The sequence below is a fragment of the Arachis ipaensis genome, chromosome B09 (genome assembly GCF_000816755.2).
Source record: "Arachis ipaensis cultivar K30076 chromosome B09, Araip1.1, whole genome shotgun sequence".
NCBI classification, from domain to species: Eukaryota; Viridiplantae; Streptophyta; class Magnoliopsida; order Fabales; family Fabaceae; genus Arachis; species Arachis ipaensis.
This window is the reverse complement of record NC_029793.2, coordinates 127,186,803-127,213,770: the sequence shown is the minus strand read 5'-3', so window position 1 is coordinate 127,213,770 and position 26,968 is coordinate 127,186,803. Positions and strand designations below refer to the sequence as shown.

Below are 26,968 nucleotides of genomic sequence, written 5' to 3'. Positions count from 1 at the left end.
CAAATCATCCATATATACTAGGATGTGTGAAGCTTTCAGATTGTTTCTTGATGAAGAGGGAATAATCATTAAAAAAAAACTACTTATAACCAACATCAACAAGAGTTTGAGTGAGCTTAATGTTTCATTGCCTGTTTGCTTGCTTAAGTCCATATATAGACTTTTACAATTTGCAAACCAAACTTGGTTGTGACACATCCAAATCGAGTGGTATCCTCATATAAACTTCCTTGTCCAAATCTCTGTGAAGGAAGACAGTATTGATGTCCAGCTGTTTTAAATGTTATTTGTTTGCCGCGGCTAATGCTAACATTACTTGTAGAGTATTCATTTTGACAACTGGACTAAAAGTATCACCATAATCCATTCCTTCCACTTAGAGTGAATCCTTTTGCAACTAGCCTGGCTTTGTGCCTTTCTATGATGCTATCAGGATTGAATTTTATTCGAAAAATTCATTTGCAATCCACAGTCTTCTTGCCTTTTGGGAGTTCAGTGAGACACCAAGTTCTGTTTTGATCCAAAGTTGCCAATTCAGCTTGTATGGTCTTTCTCTAACATTCATGTGCAGTCGCTTCCTCATAGGCGCTAGGTTCCGGATTTGAGATGATGGCTAGAGAAAGAGACTTATAACCTGGGGTTAGTTTATTATATGACAAGTGCTAGGAGATAGGATATAAAGTGCTAGAGTTAGTAAAGTTGTTAGTGTGTGCTGCGTAGGTTATCATACAATGGTAGTCCTTCAAATAAGCAGGTAGTTTGTTGATTCTTTCATATTTTCTAGTGATGCAGATGCAATAATGTTAGTGTTTGGTGTGCTAGTAGCTGCAATAGTGTGTGAAAAAATTGGTGAATGCATTGAGCTTGAGAGATGTTCATTTGAATCTGTAAGTGTAGTATGTGTAGGTGATTGCAAATGATGTGTGGATAGTGTATCATATTGAAAAAAGTCAATGCATTATGGAGTACGAATGGGTGTCGCAGGAATATCAGTGCTAGTGAAATGTGAAAATGGAAAATGAATTTCATAGAAGGTTACATTTCTAGATATGAAAATCTCTTTTGATTTTAAATCAATAAATCAAAAACCCTTTGTTCCTAATTTAAAACCGAGAAATGCTGTTTTTTTTTCTCTTGGGTCTAATTTTTTTCTTGAATTTATTAAAGTGGAGGCATATGCGAGAGAACCAAATACTCTTAAATATGAAAGATTGGGTAATTTACCACACAAAAGCTTATAAGGACTAGCACTATCCAGTTTAGTGTTGGATAACCTATTAATTAGGTGAATAGCGTAAGCTATTGTGTATTGCCAAAAATAATGTTAAATTCTTATTGAAATAACAATGCTCTAGCAATACCTAAAATGTGTTGGTATTTTTGCTCTACAATTTTATTTTACTCTAGTGTTTCTACACAAAAAGTTTGGTGTAGAATGCCAGTTGATGCAAAAAAAAATTGAGTGAATTCTAACTGAGTGTCTGCTCTTATACACTTAACTTATTTTTCAATTCAAAGGAAAAATTGGAAAAAGAAAGAAAACAACGACATTGGCAACGATTAGATCTCAATTAATTTGACTCATAGCTTGTTTGTTCTCCATGCTCACCACACCATGAATAAATCTCATGCCCTGAGCTAAAGTGATGTTGATAGTTTGATAAACCAAAAAGAGAGAAGAAGAGTGAAGGTTGAGAAAGGAAGAAAACAAACTCTTTTTATTTTTTTATATTTTTTTAAAATAAAAATAAAAAAAAAAGTGTTTTTTAGACCGTTAACATGTACTCTCACTATAAAATTAATTACAGCTATACATTCAATAACTAGAAGCTAAACTAATTTTTATTTTAATTAGCATATGCTAAAGTAGTTACAATTGAGCCTACATCTATTACTAATAAAAAATAATATAGGTAATAATTCAGTCATTACAATTTATTATTATATTCTTATTCCTTCATTGTTATAGAACCAGTTAAAAGCCAAGTTGCGATTTGACTTCAGATTCATCTTAATTAATGAGATTCCCTGAAAGCCTCTTAATATCTTATATCCCTGTTTAATAAGGACTTCAAACATTGACTTCAGATTCATCTTAATTAATGAGATTCCCTAAAAGCCTCTTAATATCTTATTTCCCTGTTTAATAAGGACTTCAAACATTGAGTTATGTTAGGTGTATATTAAAATCAATCATCAAAGTCGGACCAGTATAAAATACATGCTAGAATATAAATACATATTGAAAATAAATTAAACCACACATATATTTATATACAAATATATTAGTAACTGATTTTAATAACTAATTTTAATGTACAAATAATATCTAGACATACTTCAAAGAAAAAACATGCAAAGGAAAAACAAATAACATAAAACTTCTCCAAAATGTACTACAATGGATACATGAAACGTAATACATTCCAATAGGTAACAAGTACACGATACACCAAACAAAAAATATTTTATGTGAAAAATATGCATACGATATTTTACGGAAATGTTTGATAACCAAAGAAAATCAGCCAAAAACAGACATAACTTGCCTTATTTAGCATTCAATAATTGTTGCGACAATTAATTAATGCTAAATAAGACAAGTTCTGGCTGTTTTTTTTTTGTCTACCTAACATTACCCGATATTTTAATACACAGACAAGTTGGTATGTCATAAACCCAAATTAATATGCGGTACGCCACCTAATTGATGAATTTATGTAACAGTACGACCAAAACATCAGATAAAGCTACAATTTATGTAAGATAACATGAGCCCCATGCTTTGGATTGAGAGTGAGTACAGTAGTTGGAGCATGTGCATAAGATGGGGAGAGCTCAAATGAGAAACGTTGTAAGAGCAATGACAAAGCCATCTTTGCTTCCATTAAAGCAAAATTTTGCCCAAGGCATACTCTAGGTCCCCATCCGAATGGAAAGAATGAAACTTGGCCTTTTGTTGCCTTTGCAACTCCCTCAGAGAATCTTTCCGGTTTGAACTCTGTTGCATCATCGCCCCAAATATCGCGATCATGATGAATCAAGAGTATTGGCAAGGAAACTTGTGTTCCTGCTGGAAGGGAAAGGTTGCCAAGTTTCACATCTTTGTTGACAGCACGATTGAAGTAAACATTTGGAGGGTATAACCTTAGAACCTCGTATAAAATCATTGTCATCTGTGAAAGAAAAGGTGTAAGCAATGCTGGAGTATGTGAATAGTATGCATAAGGTTTTAGGTTTGAATTTTGTCAGTTGTTACAGATAAGCAGCTAAGAAAAAACATAGGGAACCTACTTGAAGGTTTTGGGTTTGAATCACGTCATACTTACAATTTTAAGGCGACTTAACCCTTCACTATCCGGAGTTTGATCGCCAAAAACTTGCAATACTTCCTCTCTAGCACGTGCTTGCCAATCAGGATACCTACCCAATAGTACCATTGTCCAAACTAGAAGAACTGAGGTGGTTTCTTGGCCAGCAAGGTAGAATGCATTGCACTCCTCCATTACTTCTTGGCTTGTCATTCCCGCAGCTTTGTTGTTTCCATGTTCTTGTATTTCTCTATGATTTGATTCCAAAAGTATGCCTAATAAGTCTTTGTTCATGACTTCCCATACCTTCATTGCTTTCTCTCTTTTGTTGATGATAAACTTGAGCGAAGCTTTTTTATCTTTTTCAATTTCTTTCATCCTCTTGTGCGTAGCTGTTGGTATCAACCTAAGAATTAAATACATATTATATTCTTGTCAGTCAATTACCTAATTACAGTGGATATCAATTCAGAATCCGCATTATTATTACACATATTCCTCACTTAAATTGCTAAGGGCAAGAGTTTCTAATTTGTGTATATACTATATCATACTTTAGTTTATCCTCCCAAATCAATTTGTATACATTGATGGGGTATCCCTAGTAATAATGTGTGAAATCACTACTAATTTTCAAGGCGTATATGTAAGTTTGGCTCCTACATATATATTCACCAAAGAAAGAAAAAAGATGAATAATTTTTATAACTATTATATTAATAGTCTTACCACCATCCGGGAATATAGACATTTCGTAATTTCATAATAAGTCCAGCTTGTTCTCTTAAAAGATCGAATATTCGCTTTCCTTCTTCATAGCTGCTTCCAAATGCTGTCTTGGAAATAATATCGCAAGTCAAATTTTGAAGAAATGGCCATACGTCGATTTCACATTTTCCTTCGGAAGACAGCATCGCATCCCATTTTCTAACCATTTCATCACAGGATTCGGATATGGTTGATGACATTACCTATAGACATGATTGGGTGAAAAGAAGAATAATCAAATATATATGGACTATGAAGTAATATATGATAATTTTAGAATAATTACTTTGTAAAATTATACAACAAACGTGAAGTGTAAATATAAATGAAAAAAAAAATTAGTAATGTGAGTACCACTTAAAGAGTTAATACTCAAGTTAATCTTTAGAGTTGTGTCTCAATTTGACTCCCAAAGTTTCAATATTTTTAATTTGATCCGGCAATTTGACATCTATAACTTACGTTAGTCTTTGACTCTATTTTTGTCACAGAATTACTAATGACGTACTGGGATATGGATTGGACTACCACAGTAGACTTCATAATGGCTATTTGATGTGATAATTGAAACTTTTTACCTCAATTTGTTTTCTAAGAAGCCTTTGAAACCCTTAATTAAAATTAAAGTTTTAAAGAATTCGTAAGAAACAAATTGAAACAAATTTCAATTGCCACTATTAAGGGTAGTATTGTAAAACAAGTTCAAGATGAACTTAAGAAAAGTCAAGAAAGTATAACCTAGCTACTAAGTGATAAGAAGGTAGGTATTTAGGTGTTAGTTATTGAGTCATTTGATTTTTTCTTCTGAGCATATATAAATCTGAGAACACCTGTGTAAAGGGTAGTGTTCTATTCTAATAATCAATTTTACAGATTCACATTTTTTCTTCTTCTATGTGAAAAGCTTTTTTCATAGAAAATCCTTTAGCCATATCTTTTGAGAGTTTAATGTGGTAATTTATAGTCCCTTTTAGAATGTTATTAACCAATCTGTGATAAAAACAATATCACACACTAATATAAGTCACAAATGCCAAATTAAAAGACTAATTAAATTGATTAAACCAAAACTTTAGAGACTAGATTGAATTAAGAGCGTAACTTGGACAAATTTAAATATAAATATTAATTTCATCACTTAACAAACTTTCAAAAACATATCTTTAATATTAAAAAAAGTAAATAGTTTTAAAACTCGAAGTATTAAAGATAATTAATTTTTCTATATCTAGTAATCAAATAGAGGATAAATCATCCTTCTTAAAGAAAATATATTACCTTTAAGTTTTCAAAATGGAAAGCAGGGTTGATAATCTTTCGATGTTTTTGCCATTTCTCGCCATCATAATTTATGAGTCCGTCGCTCAATAACTTGACAAGAGGGCTCAACTTGGGTTTCTCAAAATCATTGATCTTGTTAAAGACTTCTTTGATTTGATCAGGATTTATGATTATGACCTTTGGTGTTGTCCCTTCCCAGACAAAAGAATTCTTACCTACACATACATGGACATGTTTGATGATCTGTGTTATATAACTCATACAACTGCCTAATAGGTTTTTTTTTTTATTTAAATAAATTGAATATATGATTTACCAAATTTACCCAATTTAGAAAAAGAGAGGGGAGGGGGGTTTACATATATTAGCCATCATACACCAATATCAATCACGAAACATAAATAGGTAATTTTTTCCAGTTTTGTTTGAATTGAAAAATCACATATTTCTTTTATTTAAATAAAAAGTTAGTTCGATATATGGATTAAATAAATAGCTAAAGTAGTCACCAAAAAAAAATAAATAGCTAAAGTAACTGCTTTCAAAAAAGAAAAACAGCATTTTTTTTTCCTTGTTACATTGAGAATAATGAAGTTTGGATCTAAAATTCTATACATAAAAGGAAAATAACATTAAATCTTCAACATAAAAGATAAATAAGATTACCAAATTTTTGAACAGTGTGATGGATAAAAGAGAAAGATTATCAAACATATTGCAGTTGGGGAAGATACTCTTATCATGTTCCTGTTTCTTTGGGGTTGTGGAAGAGGGAGCCAGAAAGTAAAGGACAAAGGAAGAAAACAAAAAGGAAATTATTAATGTAGTTCACATGGATGATACTTGCCTATGCCACTTCGGTGCCTTTTATAAGGTTACAATCACATTCTACATTTAGAAAATTATTAAAATTTATTATTTTTAGTTATTAATTAATTATTAATGTTTAAAAATGTAGGCTAAATTATATTATTAGATTATTAGACTAAAAAATTGAATTAATGACTAAAAATGATAATTAAAAACAATAAATTCTACTAATTTTAGTGATTAATGATATCTACCTAGTATAATTATAGGAAGAGAAATGTTAGGGTACCAGTAATTTTTGTGATTTGTAGCCATCAAATAGCCATCAATGATAATTTTAATGGTGTGAGATTTCATCTAATGACTCACTTTTCTTTACTAATTATATGCTGGCCAAAATTTAACAAAGTTGCTGGCCCTAGACTTTTCCTTATAGGAATATACGTAAGCTTAAAGAAGATTTTTGTTGAGATTAGAAATTTAGGTGGATAACTTTTTAACTTTTTATATAAATACATAAAAGAATTTTTAATATTATCAGCATTTGAACCTTAAAAAAAAACGATTCACGTGTGTATATAAAATTTTTAATGTACGAGTATTATTCCTTAAACTTAAAACACTAATTCTTATTCATTTCTATATGATCGAAACAATTGAAAGAAAAAATAAATTAACAAGTATTCAAATCTTAGCTTATTGTCTGTTTATCTGATGGTTAGTTTTCTTCTCAGATAAATTTAATTTTATTACATTGACATTATTAAAAATAGTTATAATTTCATCGATCGTCGATTCTAACGTTGTTATTAAATTCTAGATTATCGCACATGATACCTTATTAAACAGTCAACAGCATAGGATACTATTACCACAGAGAGTTTTTAAATTTTACGAAAATTATAACAATGTTTTTCTATCTTTTATAACTTTTTAAACTAAATAAAAGATATAATATAATTACAAAAAGATAAATATTTAAAAAAAATAATTTTTATATATTAATATATTATTTTATTATATCCAATTTAACTTCAATTAAATTTTACTTAATTTTTTTTGGCATTAAAACTTTATTTAAATTTTTAAACAATTGATTTGATTTTGAGAATCTTATTAATAAAAAAATAACCAAAAAATAAAAACTATTCTCCATATTTTATTAAGAACTTTTCATATCGAAATGAAATCTTGCTTTAGGCCCCACACAAGTCCTGAGAAAGAAAAAAAATTTAAATATAATTTATGATTTGAATAAATTATTATTTTTACTCATAAAAAATAAAAATGTTGATATTTTTACTCATAAAAAATGAAAATTAAAATTATACCTATAGAAAATCGATTTTTTGCGACAAAACTATTCAAATCCTAAAAAATTATCTGAAAATCTCAAATTGCTCTTCGCACACACATATACACACTCTCTAAATCTTTAACACCACTAAAATGTACAATGTCATCATACTTACACCCTCCACCACCACCATCATTATCGACACTACCGACTCCAAACTAAGAGAAAGAAGAGGAAGAAGGTGTGACGCGACACCGACGAGATTGGGAGTCATTGTAACAACCGCATCAAATAAGAGAGACAAAGGACAAGGAGTACCCGAATGATTTTTCTCTCTTCTCTTCCCTTCAATTCAGTGTTTTCATCTTTTATGGATAGAAATAATAGTTTATTCTTTATTATTTTGTGTCGTATTATTTATTTCATTTACAATAGAAATGATACATAATTTAACAAATAAAATGAGTGTATAAATACTCATCATATTATCAATTTATCATAATAAATTAAAAATTAAATTAAAAGAGGTCACAAATTAATAGATGAGATTCAAACCTTTGAAAAAAATCAATAGAAAAAAATATGATAGAAGCGTATCATTCTAAAAATACATACTCTTGTTTTAGAATAAAGATCTATCATATTAAACATACTAAAATTAAACAAATTTAAAATAATTAAAATTACCGATATTTTATTTTACACAATATAAAAGTTAATTTTATTATGATAACTAATTTTTTTCTCATGAATTCAAATTATGCTTATTATCTGTATTGCTCTTTAAAAATATAGGTCTGAAAACACATGATAATAGTTAGTGATGACCTAACTAATTAGTACCATATATGCTTAAAACATGTAATTTGCCTATACCCTATACATTAAAAGGTCGTATGGAAAGTTTCAAAAGTAACTTTTTTTAACTTTTAACTTATGAAAAGTAGTAGTATTAATGTCTGGTACAATTTTCAAAACCAAATTACAGCTTTCTAAGAAGCTATTTAAGAGCTTATAGAGAACTTAAAAAAAATGACTTCTCTCATAATATTACTACTTTTTATCACATTTTTATAAAATAAGCACTTTTAGAACTAAAAACCCAAACACAAAATAACTTATTTATAAGCTACTTTTAATATAATCATTTATTGCTTAAACTATTTTTTCAAAAGGAGTTTAATTAAGTTGTTTACCAAACTGAACCTAAATCTTCTTAATATAGAAGATTAACAAAATTAATTAACTTAATTTACACAATTATTTTATTCTAAGTACTAATTTTTAATTCTTTTAAAAAGAATTTAATAAATAGTAAAATTTGGTCATGACAAAATGTATTCTAATTTCTTAAAAAAATTTAAAAATACTAGATTAAATATTACAAGTCAATAGGTAACTAAATTAAAAATTTACGCATTGAGTATCTCATTCGCTAATTAAACCCTAGTACGAGAGAGTACATGAGAGTACGTGAAATGGAGAGTGGGGAGAGTGGGGGAGAGTCTTCGAGGGTGGCACATAGCGAGGCAGCCGGCCATGTCGGCGGAAGCAATAAGGGGGAGAGCGGAGGGGGGCATGCATCAGGTGAAAAGGAGGGGGATTAAAGGAGATGGTAACAAGACTTAAAGTCAGCGGATATCGTTGAGATAAAGTTGTTGGTGCCTCAGCAATGAGAGCTTTGGAGGTTGCTGATTCTCTTGATGGGGATAAGATGGCCACCGTAGTTGGTAAGCAAGGTGATTTGGAGATACCAACTGTGACGTTCACTGAGGAAGCAAAAGAGATATTGGCAGAGCCCTACAAAGATGCCATCGTGATCAAAGTTCTTGGAAAAAATTTTAGCTATACAGCGATCACGCACAGGCTTAAAGGCGTCTGGAGAACCAAAGGAGGATATGAGGTACTAGATGTCGGTTTTGGCTATTTCTTAGTCAAATTTGATCTCTTGGAGGATAGAGAGAAAGTTCTCCTTGGAGGACCGTGGATGATTACTAGAAGCTATGTTGCGGTTAAACCTTGGAGTTCTTCATTCAGACCTTGTAAAAACACTTTTGGGTCTACCATGGTTTGGATAAGAATCACAGGTTTAAACATTAACTATTATCAAGAGAGAGCCATGAAAATGATTGCGTCAGCTGTTGGCAAACCGATCCGCATCGACTTAGCCACCAAGTCTGCAGAGAGGGGAAAGTATGCAAGAGCATGTGTGCAAATTAACTTGGGACTTCCAGTTATAAAAAAAATTCAAGTTGATGGTCATATGTATGACATAGAATATGAGCACTTGAATTTAATTTGTGAAAAATGTAGCTGCTTTGGGCATGTCACAAGAGAATGTGTGAAAGAGAACAACAATGGCATTGGGAAGGAAAGTACGGTGAAGGAGAAAAATTTGCCGTCACTTTTTCCTGTAGATAACAACAAGAAAACGGTGGAAGGTAGTCAAATCCCAGTAAAAAATCAAAATTTATCTTTTGAATTTGGAATTAATGCCAAATCAATTCCAATTATGGAGAAGCATGGTGCAACAGATCTTGTGCATGATAATTTGCAAGACTCACGTATGGAAAGGGATACTCGTGCAAAAGAGGATGAATGGGTTACAGTTAGTAGAAAAGGCAAGGAAAAAGTGGGTAAAGGTCACAATGTGGTGCCAAAAAAAGCCAATGTAGCAATATGCTCCAATTTGGTGAGTAAGAAATTTTCTTTTGGGTCTAATAACATGCATGCTGGATCCTCATCAAATGCAAAGGTGAAGTCCTTATCAAATGCAAAGGTGGGGCCTAAGGAAAAGAAAGATCCTCCATCCACGCTTGACTCTTTGGGAACAACTCAGGTGACTTTTAAGGATCAGAGTACTCCCTTTTTTAAAGCAGGGCACAAAAGGCAGCGTCCTATTTCGCTTCAAAACTCACCTACTGAAGCATTGTCAATGGATTCTCGAATACAAAAAGAGCTTGATAAAGTTAGTGCAACAACAAACTTGGAGACCCAACCTCAACATACGAATGATGGTTCTGCGGTGCAAGTCCACAAAGAGACACTTGGAGACAGGGGTCCATCAATGTGAGGTAGAATGATTAAACATTCCAATTATTTAATTTATTTTTATGGATTGTGACCATTTAAATATTATTAGTTGGAATGTTAGGGGGCGTCAAATAAGATGTCTCGGGTGCACTGTAAGGAGTTGGTACGAAAATTTCAACCAACTTTTTTTATTTTTGTGGAAACTCATATTGGGTTTGAAACTATGAAAGAATTTTGGGGGAGATTAGGCTATTATCCTGTAGGAATTGTAGATGCTGTTGGACACAAGGGAGGAATTTGGTTCCTCTCTGCTAATTTAAAATTTTCTTGTAAAATTCTTTGGGCTATGAATCAATGTGTAACTTTGGAAATTGATGGTGGTGGGCGAAGATGGATCTGCAATGCGGTTTATGGCAGCCCTCAAGCCACTAATAGAGTAGAATTATGGAGTCATCTGCTTGATATTGGTTTGTGTATTCAGGACCCGTGGGTGGTGGTTGGGGATTTTAATGATATTTTGAGTGTTCATGAGGTGAAAGGGGGTAATTTCTATTCAAATCGCAGTAGTATCTTTGCAAGTACTCTAGATTCTTGTGGTCTTTTTGATCTAACAACCTCTGGAAGACGGTTTACTTGGTTCTGTAAAATTCAAGGAAACAAAGAAATTGCAAAGAGATTGGATAGAGCTTGCTGTACTACAGAATGGCGCCTTCTTTTTCCAGAAGCTTTTGTTGAAGTTCTCAGTCGTTCCCACTTTGATCATTGTCCCCCTACTTATCCGATGTCAAGGCGTTCCTATCAAGAAAGGAAACCGGCCTTTTAGATTCCAAGCAGCATGGGCAACGTATCCTGATTACAAGGCCATTGTTCAGAAATCTTGGGATCGTACAGACTTTGGCATCCATAGGAAGTTGCTGGGGGTCCAAGAAGCTTCGTTGGAATTCAACTCTACGGTCTTCGGCAATATTTTTATTAAAAAGAGGGAATTGGAGGGTTATTTGAATCGTATTCAACGGAAAATGGAAGCTGACGATGATCCGATTCTGAAGCACAAAGAGGAAGAATTGAGAGCTGAGTATAATATAGTTTTGGCCCAGGAAGAATTGCTTTGGTACCAGAAGTCAAGAGATCAATGGGTTTGGTATGGTGATAGAAATACTAGCTTTTTCCATATGCAAACCATCCTTAGAAGAAAATCTAACAAGGTTCATGGGTTGCTAGTCAGTGATGGGTCTTGGTCTGATGATCCGGAAGTTTTGCAAAGGGAGGTTGTTCATTTCTTCAAAAATATTTTTTGTTCTACTGAGCCTGTTGAGGTTAATTGCATGGAGGAAATTCCTATGCCATCTTTTAGCCAGGATGCTTGTGATAATTTGTCTAAACCAGTAACAATGTTGGAGGTTAAAGAAGCTCTGGATAATATGAGCTCATTCAAAGCTCCTGGGCCGGATGGTTTTCAAGTTTTTTTCTTCAAGGAATATTGGGATGTGGTGGGTCATGAGGTATGGCGTACTGTTCAGAAAGCATTCTTAGGGGAGACGTTAAGCCATTCTTTGTTGGAAACTTTGATTGTTCTTATCCCTAAGTGCGACCCTCCAACTAGATTGAAGGATTTTCGGCCAATAAGCCTTTGTAATGTAATTTATAAGCTAGTGACTAAAGTGCTGGTTAATAGATTACGACCATTTTTGGATGAGATTGTTAGCCAAACTCAGGGAGGGTTTATTCATGGTAGAGGAGCACCTGATAATATTATTGTCGCCCAAGAAGTTCTTCACTTTCTTAAGCAGACAAAGTCTAGAAAAGGAGCTGTGGCTTTTAAGATTGATTTAGAAAAGGCTTATGATAGAGTTGATTGGAATTTTCTTGAGCACACTCTTGAATCTTTTGGCTTTTCTTCTCTAATTATTCGGCTTGTAATGAATTGTGTTCAGGTCTCAAATCTTTCCATCCTTTGGAATGGGAATAGATTGGACAGCTTCCAACCTCGCAGAGGGCTCAGGCTAGGAGATCCAATTTCTCCGTATTTATTTATTTTGTGCATGGAGAGATTGGCGTGCTTCATTTCCAAACAAGTTGACGAGGGTATTTGGGATGGTGTGGCTGTTTCTAGAGGGGGACCTAGAGTTTCTCACTTGATGTTTGCAGATGACCTCCTCCTTTTTTGTAAAGCGAAGAAAAGTCAAGTTCAGAATGTTGTGCACACCTTGGAGTTGTTCTGTAAAGCTTCAGGTATGAAGGTTAACATTGAAAAATCTAAAGCTATTTGTTCTAGAAATATCTCTAATAGAAGGAATTTTCACCCAAATTTTCTAATAATGTTTCAAGCACTTGGCGAGCGATTTATAAGACAATAGAAAAGCTTCGTGATGGTTTTGATTGATGTACAGGCAGGATGTCTCAATCCTTTTGGTATCATGCTTGGCGACCATGCGGAATGCTAGCTCCTTTGGTTCCTTTTGTGCACATTTCTGATTCTCACTTGAAGTTAGGAGATGTCTGGCACCTTGGGCATTGGCGGTGGGATATTCTTTGCACAATGATTCCGGAAGAAGTTAAACTTGATTTGATGCTCTTTGATCCTATCAAGCAGGCAGGAGATAAAACAGGTTAGTTTTGGACAAACTCAAATACTCTCACCTACTCGACTAAAAGCGGGTATGAATGGCTATTGAAGAAGAAATTTGGCTGGAATGATAATGAAAATTGGCTTTGGCTTTGGCGCTTGAGAATACCAGAGAAGATAAAGTGTCTGCTCTGGCTTTGCCTCAACAACGGAGTTCCCACAGCTAGTTACCAGTTTCAAAAAGCGGCCTTTTGGTGGATTTGGAGGGATAGGAACAATGACATCTTCCACCAAGATGATCCATGGAGTAAGGAGAAAATTGTTCACTTAGTTAAACATGCTGCTCGAGATTTCTCTAATATTGTTATCAACCAAAAACATATTATTCCTTCTTCTTTGAAATATAACTGGGAACCACCTCCAATGAATGTCTGTAAAGTGAACTGCGATGCAAGCGTTTTTGAAAATGAGCAATTAGCTGGCTTTGGATGTATTATTAGAGATAGCATGGGAATTTGGATAAAAGGTTGTTCTGCCAGTATACCTCTTTCTAGTGTTCTCTTTTGTGAGCTTCATGCTATTTGGAGAGGGCTTGTTATGGCTTGGGATTGCGAGTGCAAAGAGGTCATATGTGAAACTGATAATCTTGACGCGTTTCTTCTTGTTTCACGAGGCACAACCAGCATGATTAAGAATGACTCTGATCTGCTTGACAAAATCAAAGAGATGCTCCAGCGCAATTAGACAGCTACTTTAGTGCTCATCCAGTGAACAGCAAACAGAGCGGCTGATTTAATGGCTAAGACAGCTGTTTTAAATAAGCAGGTGTATCTAGAGTGGTTACTACCTCCTAATAATTTAGACATTATTATTAAAGAGGAGTACTACTCTTTTTCTTAGGTCTTTTTTCTTTATGTTATGTTCAGTCACAAAAAAAAAAAACTAAATTAAAAATTACCAAATTAAAAACATAAATAATGTTGTATATATATTTATGAGTTATTGAACAAATTTTTATTGAATAAGTAATTTAAGTACGGACTAAAAAATGTTACTACAAATATTATCCAATGACAATAATTATGATACACATAACATTATTTAGTGATAAAAAACAAATCTCAATTTAGTTCCAGTAACTAAATAATAAACCCTTGGTTTATCAAATTAAAATTTAATAATGAAAAAATATTAACATAAACACCCAAATAAAAAACAAAATTAAGTACAATAAATAAACATTTTTTAAAATATTTATGCAATTGTAACAAACAAAATTCTCATCATATCGTTAATTTATCATAATAAATTAAAAATATTACAAATTAATAGACGATATTCAAAACTTTTAAAAAAAATAAAAAAAAAACACACAATACAAACATATCATTCTGAAAATACTCTTTGTATATTTCAATATATTTTAGTATAGTTCAGAATAAAAATCTACTCTATTGAATATTTCATCTCATATATTATCTAAAATTTTAAGCTATTACAATTTTATAATATTTTTAGGCAATAAAAAATTTAGAAAAAGACACTATAATATTGAAAATTACGTTTATTTTTTTAAAACTTTTTTTAATTGAAAAGTTGTATTCATATTTAAATCACTCTTCATTCCACTATCTGAAATATATGAAATAATCAATGAATTATTCTCGAGTACCTAACTATACAATTATTGGCACATGTTGAAAAAAAAAATCTAAAACATAATATTTTATTTACCTATGTAAGTGCAGGAATTAGACACCATGTCCAAGCATCCCACAATTGTGTTTGAAATTTTCAAGAGAATACAACAATGCTTCAAACTACATTATCCACTCCGAAGACACATACCCACTGTAATACACGTCCATTTTACCATTAAACATTTTACATGTGTTGCAATAGGAGAAAAGTCTCTTTTCCATAAAAATACTTTTTGGGAATTACTTGAAATCTTCTCAGAACTTTCTGTAGAAAGGAATCATTTCAAGAAACATATTTGTGGTTACAACCATATTTTTTCTTTTACTTAATGCGGAGTACACATAGACAAACAATTAGCTACAGCAACCCATGGTATATATACATTCCGTGCTCAAAGATCAATGTACCACAGTATAGAAGAATTTTATCCGGAATAAGGGACACGATCACACTTCTTCCAATTGTATATATACGATATTGAACACGAGTTACAAAATAGGAAGCTGGAGAACACACAACTACATAAAAGTTTAGTTTTGAAACTACAACAATTGTTGCACCGATATAATTCTTTTACCCATGTATTTCGCAAGCTTACACAACAACTAGATGTACAAGAGTTAGAGAGCGATGATGAGCAGATATTTTATATGCTTTTTGCCATCATTTTCATATAGTTTCTAGTATGTTTTGTTTAAGTTTTATTAAGTTTTCATAGGTTTTAATGAAAATTTCACATTTTTGGATTCTACTTTGAGTTTATGTGTTTTTATGCAATTTAAGGTATTTTCTGGCTGAAATTGAGGAGTTGGAGCAAAAGTCTAATTCAGAGACAGAGAAAGTGTTGTAGATGCTGTCAAGATCTGACCTCCTTGCACTCGAAAGAGCTTTTCTAGAGTTACAGACCTCCAAATGGAGCGTTCTTAATGACTATGGAAAGTTAACATCCAGATCTTTCCAGCAATGTATAATAGTCCATACTTTACCTCAGAATTGAAGGCCCAAAACTGGCGTTCAATGCCAGCCTCCAGTCCTATTCTGGCATCCAACGCCCACAAGGAGGAGACCAGCGTCCAACGCCCACAAAGGACCCCCAAGCAGGCGTTCAACGCCCAAGAAGCCTCGTAGCACGTGCATCTCAATTAAGATCAGCCAAAACACTCACCAAGTGGGCCCCAGGAGTGGATTTTTGTGCTAAAAGACTGTTTTACCCTTCTTATGTAATCCTTGGTCATTAGTCTAGTATTTATTTGAGAACTTTTACACTTTTCAGGACCCTTTGACACTTTACACATTTTACATTGTATTTTCTATCAGTATGAGTCTCTAAACCTCCTAAGTTAAGGGGAGGAGCTCTGATGAGTTTTATGGATTAATAAAGTATTACTGGTTTATCTTCAATTCGTGTTTGATTCGCTATTCTAAAATGTATCTTCGTTCTTCATCAATATGAATGCGTTGAACCGGCACAATGTTATCTCATTTTACATGCGTTCAGAGTGAGTCTTTCATAGGACAATGATGAACCACTAGCTTGATTATACATCTCTTAGATGGCTAATCCACAACTTCGTTGGGGACTTCTCGAGACACCAATTCAGCCGAGGCATGGGGAGATTAGTGTCTTTGTGGTAAAGGCTAGAACCAAAGGCGAAACATTCTCTGATCTGGAAGATTCGACCTTGTCTATGGCGTTTTGAGTAAGATCACTAGGGAGAATGGACTGCAGGAGCTTCACCCTCAATCAGAATGGATCCGCACTAACCCTGGGGTTCAGATCTAGAGGAGCATTGGCGACCTCTCAAGAAAGGCGTTGATCACATACAGCTTGCCATAGCAGAAATCATTCACAGTTGAAGAAGACAATAAAACCGAATTGATCCAGAAGAACAAAGCATCTCCAAGCCTTAACTATCTTCATATCATTGCATTCACCATCAACTGAGTAACGTTTTATTTATTTTCTTTTTATGCGTTTAAATAAACAAACAACCTTTCTATCCACCTGACTAAGATCTACAATATAACCATAGCTTGATTCAAATCACAATCCTCGTGGGATCGACCCTGACTCACTCAGGTATTACTTGGACGACCCAGTGCACCTGCTGGTTCAGTTGTGCGAAGTCTAATTTCGCGCACCAAGTTTTTGGCGTCGCTGCTGGGGATTGTTCGAGTTTAGACAACTAACGGATTGTCTTGTTGCTTAGATTAGGTATTGTTTTTAATTTCGTTTGAGTCTTTTAATTTTTTTTTTCGAAAAAAAATCAAAACTTTTTCAAAAACCTTTTCTTTTCTTTATTAATCTTGATCTTTTTTTTTGAGTCCTTATTCTTGTTCTTGTTTGAGTCTTTTTCGAATTTCTTGAGTCTTTTTTCTAAAAATTTTCAAAAATACTGTCTTTTGTTTGAATCTTGTATCAATCTTTAAATTTGGTGTCTTCTTGTGTCTTTTCTTTAAAATTTTTGAAATTGGTATTTTTGGTTTTCAAAATTTTTAAGTTTGATGTCCTTTGCATGTTCTTGTTTTCTTGGAATTTTTTGAATTTTGTTCTTGGTATTCTTCTTGATCTTCAAAGTGTTTTTATTTTTCTTCTTGTTTTGATCTTAAACTTTTAAAGTTTGGTGTCTTTTTGCGTTTTTCTTTGCAATTTTCTAATTCTAGGTGCCTTAGATCTAAAAATTTTAAGTTTGGTGTCTTTTTGTTGTTTTTTCTCTTTTTCATTAATTCAAAAAAATAAAAAATATATTTTCTTTCATTTTAATTTTCGAAAATCATAAAAAAGATTTCAAATTTTAATTTCAAAATTATTATCTTATCTTATCTTAGTTTAAATTTCAAATTCAAATCTTTTCAAAAATCATATCTTTTCAAAGTACTATCTTATCTTTTTATCTTTCTTTAAAATTCAAAAATCTTATCTTATCTTATTTCAAATTCAAATTTTAAAATTCAATTTCAAAATTTCAAATTTCAAATTTTAAATTTCAAAATCAAATCTTTTTCAAAAATCAAATTTCAAATCTTATTTCTTTCAAATCTTTTTCAAATATTTTCAAATTCCTATCTTATCTTTTCTAATTTTAAATTTTAAATTCAAATCTTTTCTAATTTTCTATCTTATTTGGTTTTCAAATCTTTCTTAATTAGTTACTTGTTTTCTCTTTCTTCTTTTTCAAAACTTCCTAACTAATTCTCCTCTCTTCTAATTTTCGAAAATATCTTCTCAATTTCTCTCTCTTCTTTTTTCGAAAATTCATCATTTAATTTTCAAATCTTTTTAGTTAATTAGCTTTAATTTTCAAATTTAAATTAATAAATAAAATAAAAATAAAAATATTTTAATTATAATTTACATCTGTATCCCTAATTCTTCTACTTCTCCTACCTTTCTTCCATAAACCCAAAATGAGAATGAAGAGTTCAGAAGAACTCTGGGGTCCTATACAACCCCCACCGCTGACTTCTATGGAAGAAGTATTAGTATAACTCCCATCAGAGCAAGTAACTTTGAGCTGAACCCTCAACTCATTACTCTGGTGCAGCAGAACTGCCAGTACTCTGGACTTCCACAAGAAGAACCTACTGAGTTCTTGGCAGATTTCTTACAGAATGCTGACACAGTACACAGTGAGGGAGTAGACCAAGATGTCTACAGACTCTTGCTTTTTTCTTTTGTTATAAAGGACCAAGCAAAGAGGTGGTTGGATAACTAGCCCAAATCTAGCTTGAAAACATGGAAATAGCTAGTAGATAAGTTTTTAAATCAACACTTTCCCCCAAGTTAACCCAGTTAAGGCCGGATATTCAAGGCTTCCAGCAAGAGGACAATGAATATCTTCATGATGCCTAGGGGAGGTATAGAAGGATGCTAAGAAAATGTCCCACTGAAATATTTTCAGAATGGGTACAGCTAGACATCTTTTACTATAAACTTTCAGACATGGCTAAAAAGTCTTTGGACCACTTTACTGGTGGTTCCATACATATGAGAAAGACCATTGAAGAGGCTCATGAGCTTATTGAGACAGTTACCACTAACCAGCATCTGTACTCAGCTACTGAGACTTCTATGAAAGGAGAGGTTAAGGCAATATCTACTAAACCTAACCCTCCAGAACAGGATGGCCCATTGACTCAGCAGCTACACGCCCTTTCCCAACAACTACTGGAATTGCAAGAGGCTTTGCGAGCACTACAAGAAAATAAGCTTTCTGCCACGCTTTAAAAGCGTGCCGAAAAGTGTGAAAAAGCGTGCCGATAGCTTTTCGACACGCTTTTTGAGCTAGCGGCACGCTTTTGAAAGGGTCACATCCGCCAGCGTGCCGGTTGCTCTATCACCACGCTTTTGTGAATCTATCGGCACGCTTTTTCTGTTGGCACGCTTTCATTTCTTGTCACACTTAAAAGCGTGGCCATAGGTCTTAACCTATAGGTACGCTTTTAAAACGTTCCAGAATGTATGCTTTGGGTACTCTTTAAAAGCGTACCGATAAGGAAAGATATGGCTACACTTTTTAAACGTGCCAATAGGGTAAACATATGGCTATGCTCTAAAAGCGTGGCTATTTATAAGTACGAAAAGATACGGCTATGCTTAGAAAACGTGTCGGTAGATGAGGATATGGGTATGCTTTTAAAGCGTGCCGGTTGCGTTATAAGTTAGTGTGTGTTGTTGGGTAAAATTTGATAACTTAGAAAAAAAGGTTAAGTGTGGAAAAAATAGGTGGAAAACTAAATTTTAGGGGAGGGAACTCTATCGGCACGTTTTTTTACTGTGCCAAAATCAACACGGTATAGCCACGCTTTTCAAGCGTGCCGGTTTCTTTCTAAAGCGTGGCAAAAAAAAGCATGGTCAAATATCAAATCAGTGGCCACTCTCGTAAAAGCATGCCGATTTCTCTCTATGGGTACGCTTTTCAAGCATGGCAGTAAGAAAGCGTGGCCAAATTTCAAATAAGTGGCCACCCTCATAAAAGCGTGCCGATTTCTCTCTATGGCCATGCTTTTCAAGCGTGGTAAAAAAAGCGTGGCCAAATCACAAACCAGTGGCCACCCTCGCAAAAGAGTGCCCATAGACCACTTTTGGGCACTCTTTAAAAGCGTGGCAAGAAAAAAGGGTGCCGACAGGCCTTTTTTCTTGTAGTGGAGAAACTCGGACTTCTAACAGGAATGTAGAAGCCCAACTGAGTCAAACAAGGCAGCAGTTATCTAAGCAGATAACAAAAGAATGCCAGGCTATTCAACTGAGGAGTAGGAAATCATTAAACACCCAACCTCAGTACAACAGGAGATCTATGGAAGAAAACCTAACAGAGGGATATCAAACTGCTATCCAAGACATCTCTGAGGACGTTGAACGCCCAAAGAGAAATGTCATTGGCGTTCAACGCCAAGAAGGAGTATTCATCCCTGGCGTTGAACGCCCAAATCGAGGCAGCAATCTTGGCGTTCAACGCCAAGAAGGGGTACCCACCCTTGGCGTTGAACGCCCAATAGGGGGTAGTGTCCCTGTTCCTTATGGCCTTATACAAGGAAAAGTGTCTTTCAGTATTTGTATTGCATTGCCTGTCGCTCGATGTTTCTTATGCTGCATTATTGTTCTATTAAGAATTTAAGAGCACAATGTTTGTCTGCCCTGAAATGCATCTAGACTCCTTAGATGCTAGATTGATTTGATGATATATGTCGTACTGAAGACTTCCTTAGCTGGATGGAACTTGGTCCTTGTGATCTTTTCATGTTTATTTTTCTTATAGAAAAATTTCGTGTTAGTTAACCATTTGGAGAGTGCAAAATTGTTCTACATGATTGCTATAAATTGATCTATGACAGGAAACTTATTTGATCCATTTAGCTTACTCCACCTCGTGAGATAAGGCTTAGATATTGTAAAATCTATGAACTGAGATGCTACTGATATTTCAAATAATAATATTAGGTTTGGCCACTTGATTGCCTTGGAGTACCGGGTCAATAAAGATGTTTTGAAGAAGGTAAAATCTTCTATTTCTCTGCCTTTTATACTTTATCTTCAATCTTTCTCTAAAACAGTTGTTTCAGTCTATAAATAGACATTGTGATCTTTAGTATTGAAAACTTTTTTTTTCTTTTTTAAATACTAGTTTCTACTTTATTATAATGTTAGCTTACCAATTGCCATATCCGGGCAAATGTTCATATCTTTTAGAAATATTTCACTCCCTTCTCATGTTCTGAGTGGAGGATTTTCACAAAGAACTAAACTGTGAGCTGATTTGGATTATGAAATTTAGCACAGCAAAACAATTATCTTATTCAGTTTCTTAAAATTTACTTTATTATATTCTCTCCTCCATTGTCTGAATATGAGAAGGTTGACTTTGCAAATTCCATCCATATACGTACCTGTTGGGGTACTGTAATGTGAAAATATCCATTACTTAGGGAGGGATAAGATTTGAGTTGATTTGGAGGCATATAGATGATGCTTTTCATTTGCTTATCGGGAAGAACTTATGGTCATTCATCCGGTACAATGCAATATACTTGGATGAAGCCTCAGTGATTGCCATGAAGGTGGCATTTAGCAAGGTAAAGCACCTGAAGGAGCATAGCTCCCTTTTGTAACAGTGAGATCATTTACATTCAGCTTAAGATTTCTTTTCCAATACAATCTCCTTTTCATACACTGAAAATAGAGGATCAGAATGCCATCTTTGTTTCTTAAGGATTTTGATTTTTAATACAAATGTAAAATAATCACTCCACCTATTAGTTTGAAGGAGATTGACTCTTGTATACTTAAAGACTTGCCAGATTTATGTTTTTATTCCCCCTCTTTCTCTCTCTCTCTCTGTCCAGAGACTCATATCAGTAGAATCAAACAAATCTGGAAACTGATATCAACATATCTCAGCTTGCCCTCAAGTTGGTGGATGGATATCTATCATTCCTAGCTTGTGTGCAAGTTATTGAAACTGCTTGGCCTCCACCGGTTGTATAGAACTAATATTCATTCTCGCAGGATTTATTTTAGTATGTTTTAGACAAACCTTGACAATGGTAGCAATAACAGGTTTCCATAGCTTTCCCTTTTCTTAACAAACATGAATTGACTTGGTAACAATCATTTGTTACAATGGTCATAGCAACTGTTAAACCTGAAACACCAGCTATGAATTAAGTAGTAGAAAGCCCCGTTTTCAGTCTCCAAATATTAGAAATTACATACATCCATTGGAAGTGATTCCATTTCATCCTTCATTTAGTTGCTGGTCCTGTAAAATATAATCTCCTTTCTGATGAAATCAATATATACACATGGATCCACAAGGTGCGTGGAAAGGCATTTTGAAGGGATAATGAATTTACCCTTCTCATACAAAAATGCATACCTATTTAATAAAATTAAACAAGAAAGGAAGACAAATTGAAATCAAATAGAGAAGCTACGCAGAAGTAAAGATATGTAAAGCGCATATAATTAGTGCTTGTTACTTGATAGAGGGACACGTGACAGAGGCAGAGACTGGCCTATTATTCTTGCTTCTCCATGCGAATTCAATGTTACTGATATGAAGAAAACACTTCCCCCATATACAAACCTGTGGTATGAGAAAGAAAGTTAAAATTCTTTGCTTTAAACTAAGAAAAACAAGCAGGGTGAGTTTCTTATTAAACAATTATATTGTCTACTCCACTAACTTTCATGGTTAGCTAGTATAATGGTATTGTTACATAGTCTTAGAATTTGCATCAAAATATTGAGAATTTCATTTTTTTTATCTTAAGAATAGAAGTTGCATTTTGTGGCATCTATTGCATCTTTTAGTATGCTACAAACTTCTGAATGTTAAAAGTAAAGAGAACAAAAAGTAAAATAGACTTTTATCAGCATTCAACAACATGGTGTGTAATAATTATGTTTTTGAATAAGAAAAAAAAAGAAACAAAAGCAAAAAAATTGAATCATTACTGCACACAAATCAGGAAGTTAAGCAAATTTTGACCATCTTATAGCATTCAACATTCTGCACAAAGCGGTGGAGATGATTGGAATATTTGCAAAGAAGACAACATTATATCTCAACTATGTAACAGACTTGAAAGCATAAAAATTGATATGTTTCCAATAGCAACGGAAAGCGACCTTTTTCTTTCTCAACAAACATCGGAAAGATTGAAAGGCAGCTCCAACTAAATCAAGAGATGTGATGACATCAAAGGTGTGCTGGACGAGAAGATTTAAAAACATACATCACGAAGATGAGTGAATCTTCCCATTTATTGCTCAATGTTCAAACTATGAATCTTCCCTATGATGCATGAACACTAAGGCTAGACATACATGTTGACTTGTGATGGTATTTAGGTGTGTCCAAACATGTCCGAAAAAGAATTTTTTATTTTATATTAAGACACAATTGAACATAGACACGTGTATTAGGCGAGTGTCGATGAGAATCGTGTCCGAAATGTGTCTGGTACGTGGATATGACAACTCAACGAAGTGTTCGAGTTTCATAAGAAAATACAGATCTCAACTAGTTGCTGCTTTTATGGAATACAGACTCTAACACTGTGTTTGAATCAAAAGAAGTTAAAAGGAAAGAAAATGCAAAGAAGAAAAATTAATGAAAATCTTAGTTTTTCTTTAAATGGATGAGAAGGAAAATTGGGTGGAAAGAGAAAAAAATGACATGGGACCCATATTTAACTTTTCACTCTATCCATGAGAAAAAAAACTAAGAAAAATTTGCGAATAAGGGTAAAATTACAAAGTTACTCTGTGTCACATTAATATATTATAATTTATATATAATATAGATAAGGGTATTAATATAATTTTCTACCTATTCTTTTATCCATTTTTTCTTCATCTAAACAACAACGAAAAATTACTTTTCTTTTTATTTTGTTTCTTCCCATTTTGTTTCTTTTTATTTTTTATTTTCTATCCAAACATAGTGTAAAGGTGCATTATTTTATTTTATTTTTTTTACTTGTTTGTAGAGAAGAAACGGATATATATGAATGAAAGTAGTAAAAAGCTTCCATGGCTAATTAAACACAAGAACTCGTGAAGTAGGTAAGTGTGTATAAGAGAAATTTCTGTGCAACTTGAGCATGCTGGGATAATAGAACTTAGTACAAAAAATAAAAAGAAAAAATAAAGAAGATAAATTAAGCTATATGGCAATGCTAAGTTGGAGTTCTTCTGAAATATTGAGGTTCTCATTTTTGTTTAGAAAATTGAAGCTCATTTTTGTCTCATACCTATGCACGAGATAAACTAAAACAATTACTTCTGCATGCAACTATTAATTAAAGTATGAAGAAGAGTTAAAAGAAGATCGCCCAAGTCATTTATTCTGGTTCAGCTCCAAAATAAAACCTACATCTGGTCCCAATCACAATTTGTGGTGAGATTTTTCAACTATGATCAATATCCAAGTTACAAATTCATCAAGCAATGACAATTTCAAGAACCAAAAATCCCGGACATTAACAATGACTTTTCTTTTTGTCTTAGTACTCAACACACACAGCCTTTTTCTATTACAAAAAATTCTGCATGCCAAGAACATTTTTCACAAGTATAAGCTCTCACTAGCACACACTAACAAGCAAGATTCACAAAAAACCAAAATCAGCAATGAGAAAAGGAGTACAATGTATGCACATGAATCCTCATAAATTGTGTAAAATATGATTGTTAGCTCGGTCTCTCTTTTTTCAAGTTGAACTTGCTGCTCCAATCTCCTTTTCTATAAGATAGAGCAACACCCCACGCAATCTGCAAATAGTGAATTATTTGTAGTAAGAATTAAGTCACATGTATGCCGGTAATTTTTTCTTGCTGTCCATAAAATACAGAAGCGTAAAAACTGAAAATAATAACTTCTCTGTGCTTTTGAAGAAGAGTGCAAAGTATCAATCTTCATTTTATTTCCATTATATTTACAATAGAATGTCATTTTGAAGTATTATATAACTTTTTAAATTAATCTCCCTTCTCACATTAGACATTTACTAAAGTGCATATGTATATAATAAGATTAAAGAAAAGAGAAGACAAATTGAAATCAAGTAGAGAATCTATGCTGCTATGCGGTATTAGTAGTTAAATAAAGACATGGAAAGTTCAAATAACTAGTGGTTGTTACTTGTTAAGAGACTGAGATTAAGACTGACCTGTTTCTTTCTTTGCGAGACAAATGCGGAATGCACTAGCATAGCAGATTTCATCGACCAATCCTTCCTAATTCACATCGTTGGTGAAATTTTTTTTTTTTTTGTAATTCCTTGCACAAAGATTCAGAAAGAGGAATTATAGGAGGAAGAGTTAAATGAAGTACTTGGAGCCTCTGTTCAATCTGAAGCTGAAGGAACTGAAGAGGCAGCACCATCCAAAGAAGCTGTTTTCATCTCTCCTAAGGATGAAGGACCCCCTAAACCTGAATTAAAGCCTCTACCCCCTTCTTTAAAATATGTTTTTCTTGAAGAATTTGAGACATACCCAGTAATAATCAATCCTCACTAAACAGATATGAAGAAGAAGCTTTGATTAAAGTGCTAAAGGACCATAAAACTGTAATTGGATGGAGCATTGGAGATTTAAAGGGAATAAGTCCTGCAAGGTGCATGCAGAAAATTTTGCTTGAAGAAGATACTAAACCAGTAGTGCAAGCACAAAAAAGAAAGCTCAATCCCACCAGGAAAGAAGTAGTCCAGAAGGAAGTTATGAAGTTATATCCTGGAAGTTTTCATATCTCTTGCACCATAGGGAACATAACAATTGAGAAATCATTCTATGACCTTGGTGCAAGCATAAACTATCTATCTCTAATGAGGAAACTCCAAATTCTTGAACTGAAATCAACTCGGATAGCTCTCCAAATGGCTGACAAATCTATCAAACATGTACTAGAAGTTGTGGAGAATGTGCTAGTAAAAGTAGGAAAATTTTTTCTCACAGCTGACTTTGTCATCTTAGACATGGAGGAGGACTCTAACACTCCCATCATTTTGGGAGGCCCTTCTTAGCTACGGGCAGAACATTAATAGATGTCGAAAAAGGGGAATTGCTGCTGAGAGTGCATGATGAGCACCTAGTGTTTCATGTCTTCAAGACCCTGCATGAGCCCATTCAAGAAGAGGAGTGCCTGAAGGTTAAGGCCAGAGATCAGAGCTTGAATGAAGCATTCAATGAGTCAACTCCAAAGCTTCTAAACCCATGCTTGAAAGGCAGAGAAGAAGTAGAAATGGTACAACAAGTCAAAGAAGTCAAGGAGAAACTAGAACCAAAACTCCCCCCAGATGAGACCCTCAACAAGAGCTTTCCAGATATTGAGCCACCAAAGCATGAATCATCTCTCAGAAAAGAGAAGAATCCTAAAAAGAAGGTGCCAAGAGGGTGGAGAAATAAAAAGATCCCCAATGAAGGCTTCTCACCAGGGGATAAAGTGATGTTAATCTACCAACCAATGAAAGTGTCTCCACATTTGCCTAGATACTACACTGTGAGCCGGATCCTTTCACTTGAACACATAGAGATCATCAAAGAGGATACCGGAAGAAAGTTCACAGTAAGAGGAGAAAAGTTGAGGCACTATGATTTTTAGTCTACATGATCAAGGGACAAGACGTCAAGCTAGTGACGTTAAAGAAGTGCTTGTTGGGAGGTAACCCAAGTAGAGGTAACTTTCTTTTCATAAGTTGTTTCAATAAAAGAGTTAAGTAGATTTCTCTGCATTGCAAGGAATCCAGTAATTAACTAATGGCTGACTTCAATTGAGGAGAAGTTAAAACAAACACAAATTAACTGTTAGTTTCCACAAGTCTAAGATGATAACATAGATTACAGTGGATGTCATGGCACTGTAACAAAAAAATAGGACTCAACAAAGTTTGCTAAAACACCTAATACCAAAATACAGACATCAAACTAGTGTTTATAAAGCATTGTTCTGAAACTAAACATTGTTTCCATATTAGTAAGACATCAATAACAAAGAGCATAACAAGCAAATCCTAAAGATTCCCCCATTCACATGGAGGTAATTTAGCCATCAGCTTCAGCTTTTGCAGAGGAACATGTGGTGCACCACTTTAGATGACAGAAAAATACCTCTTCCTCTCAAACGGCTGGCTCAGTGACTGTTTCTTGCTGGAGGAGGTTGCCGCTACTGCACCCTTGTTCTTGGGTTGGGCTTGGGT

The 26,968-nt window shown here is 33.7% G+C and overlaps 1 protein-coding gene across 1 annotated transcript; it reads right to left on the bottom strand.

The window, feature by feature from the left end:
- Nucleotides 2,358-6,063, bottom strand: LOC107618986 (11-oxo-beta-amyrin 30-oxidase; the record flags this gene model as incomplete). The annotated part of the gene is made up of 5 exons (XM_016321184.2): nt 2,358-3,176; nt 3,330-3,717; nt 4,041-4,282; nt 5,358-5,575; nt 6,027-6,063. Coding segments are annotated over 5 exons (1,311 nt in total), but the record flags the coding sequence as incomplete, so codon positions are not given.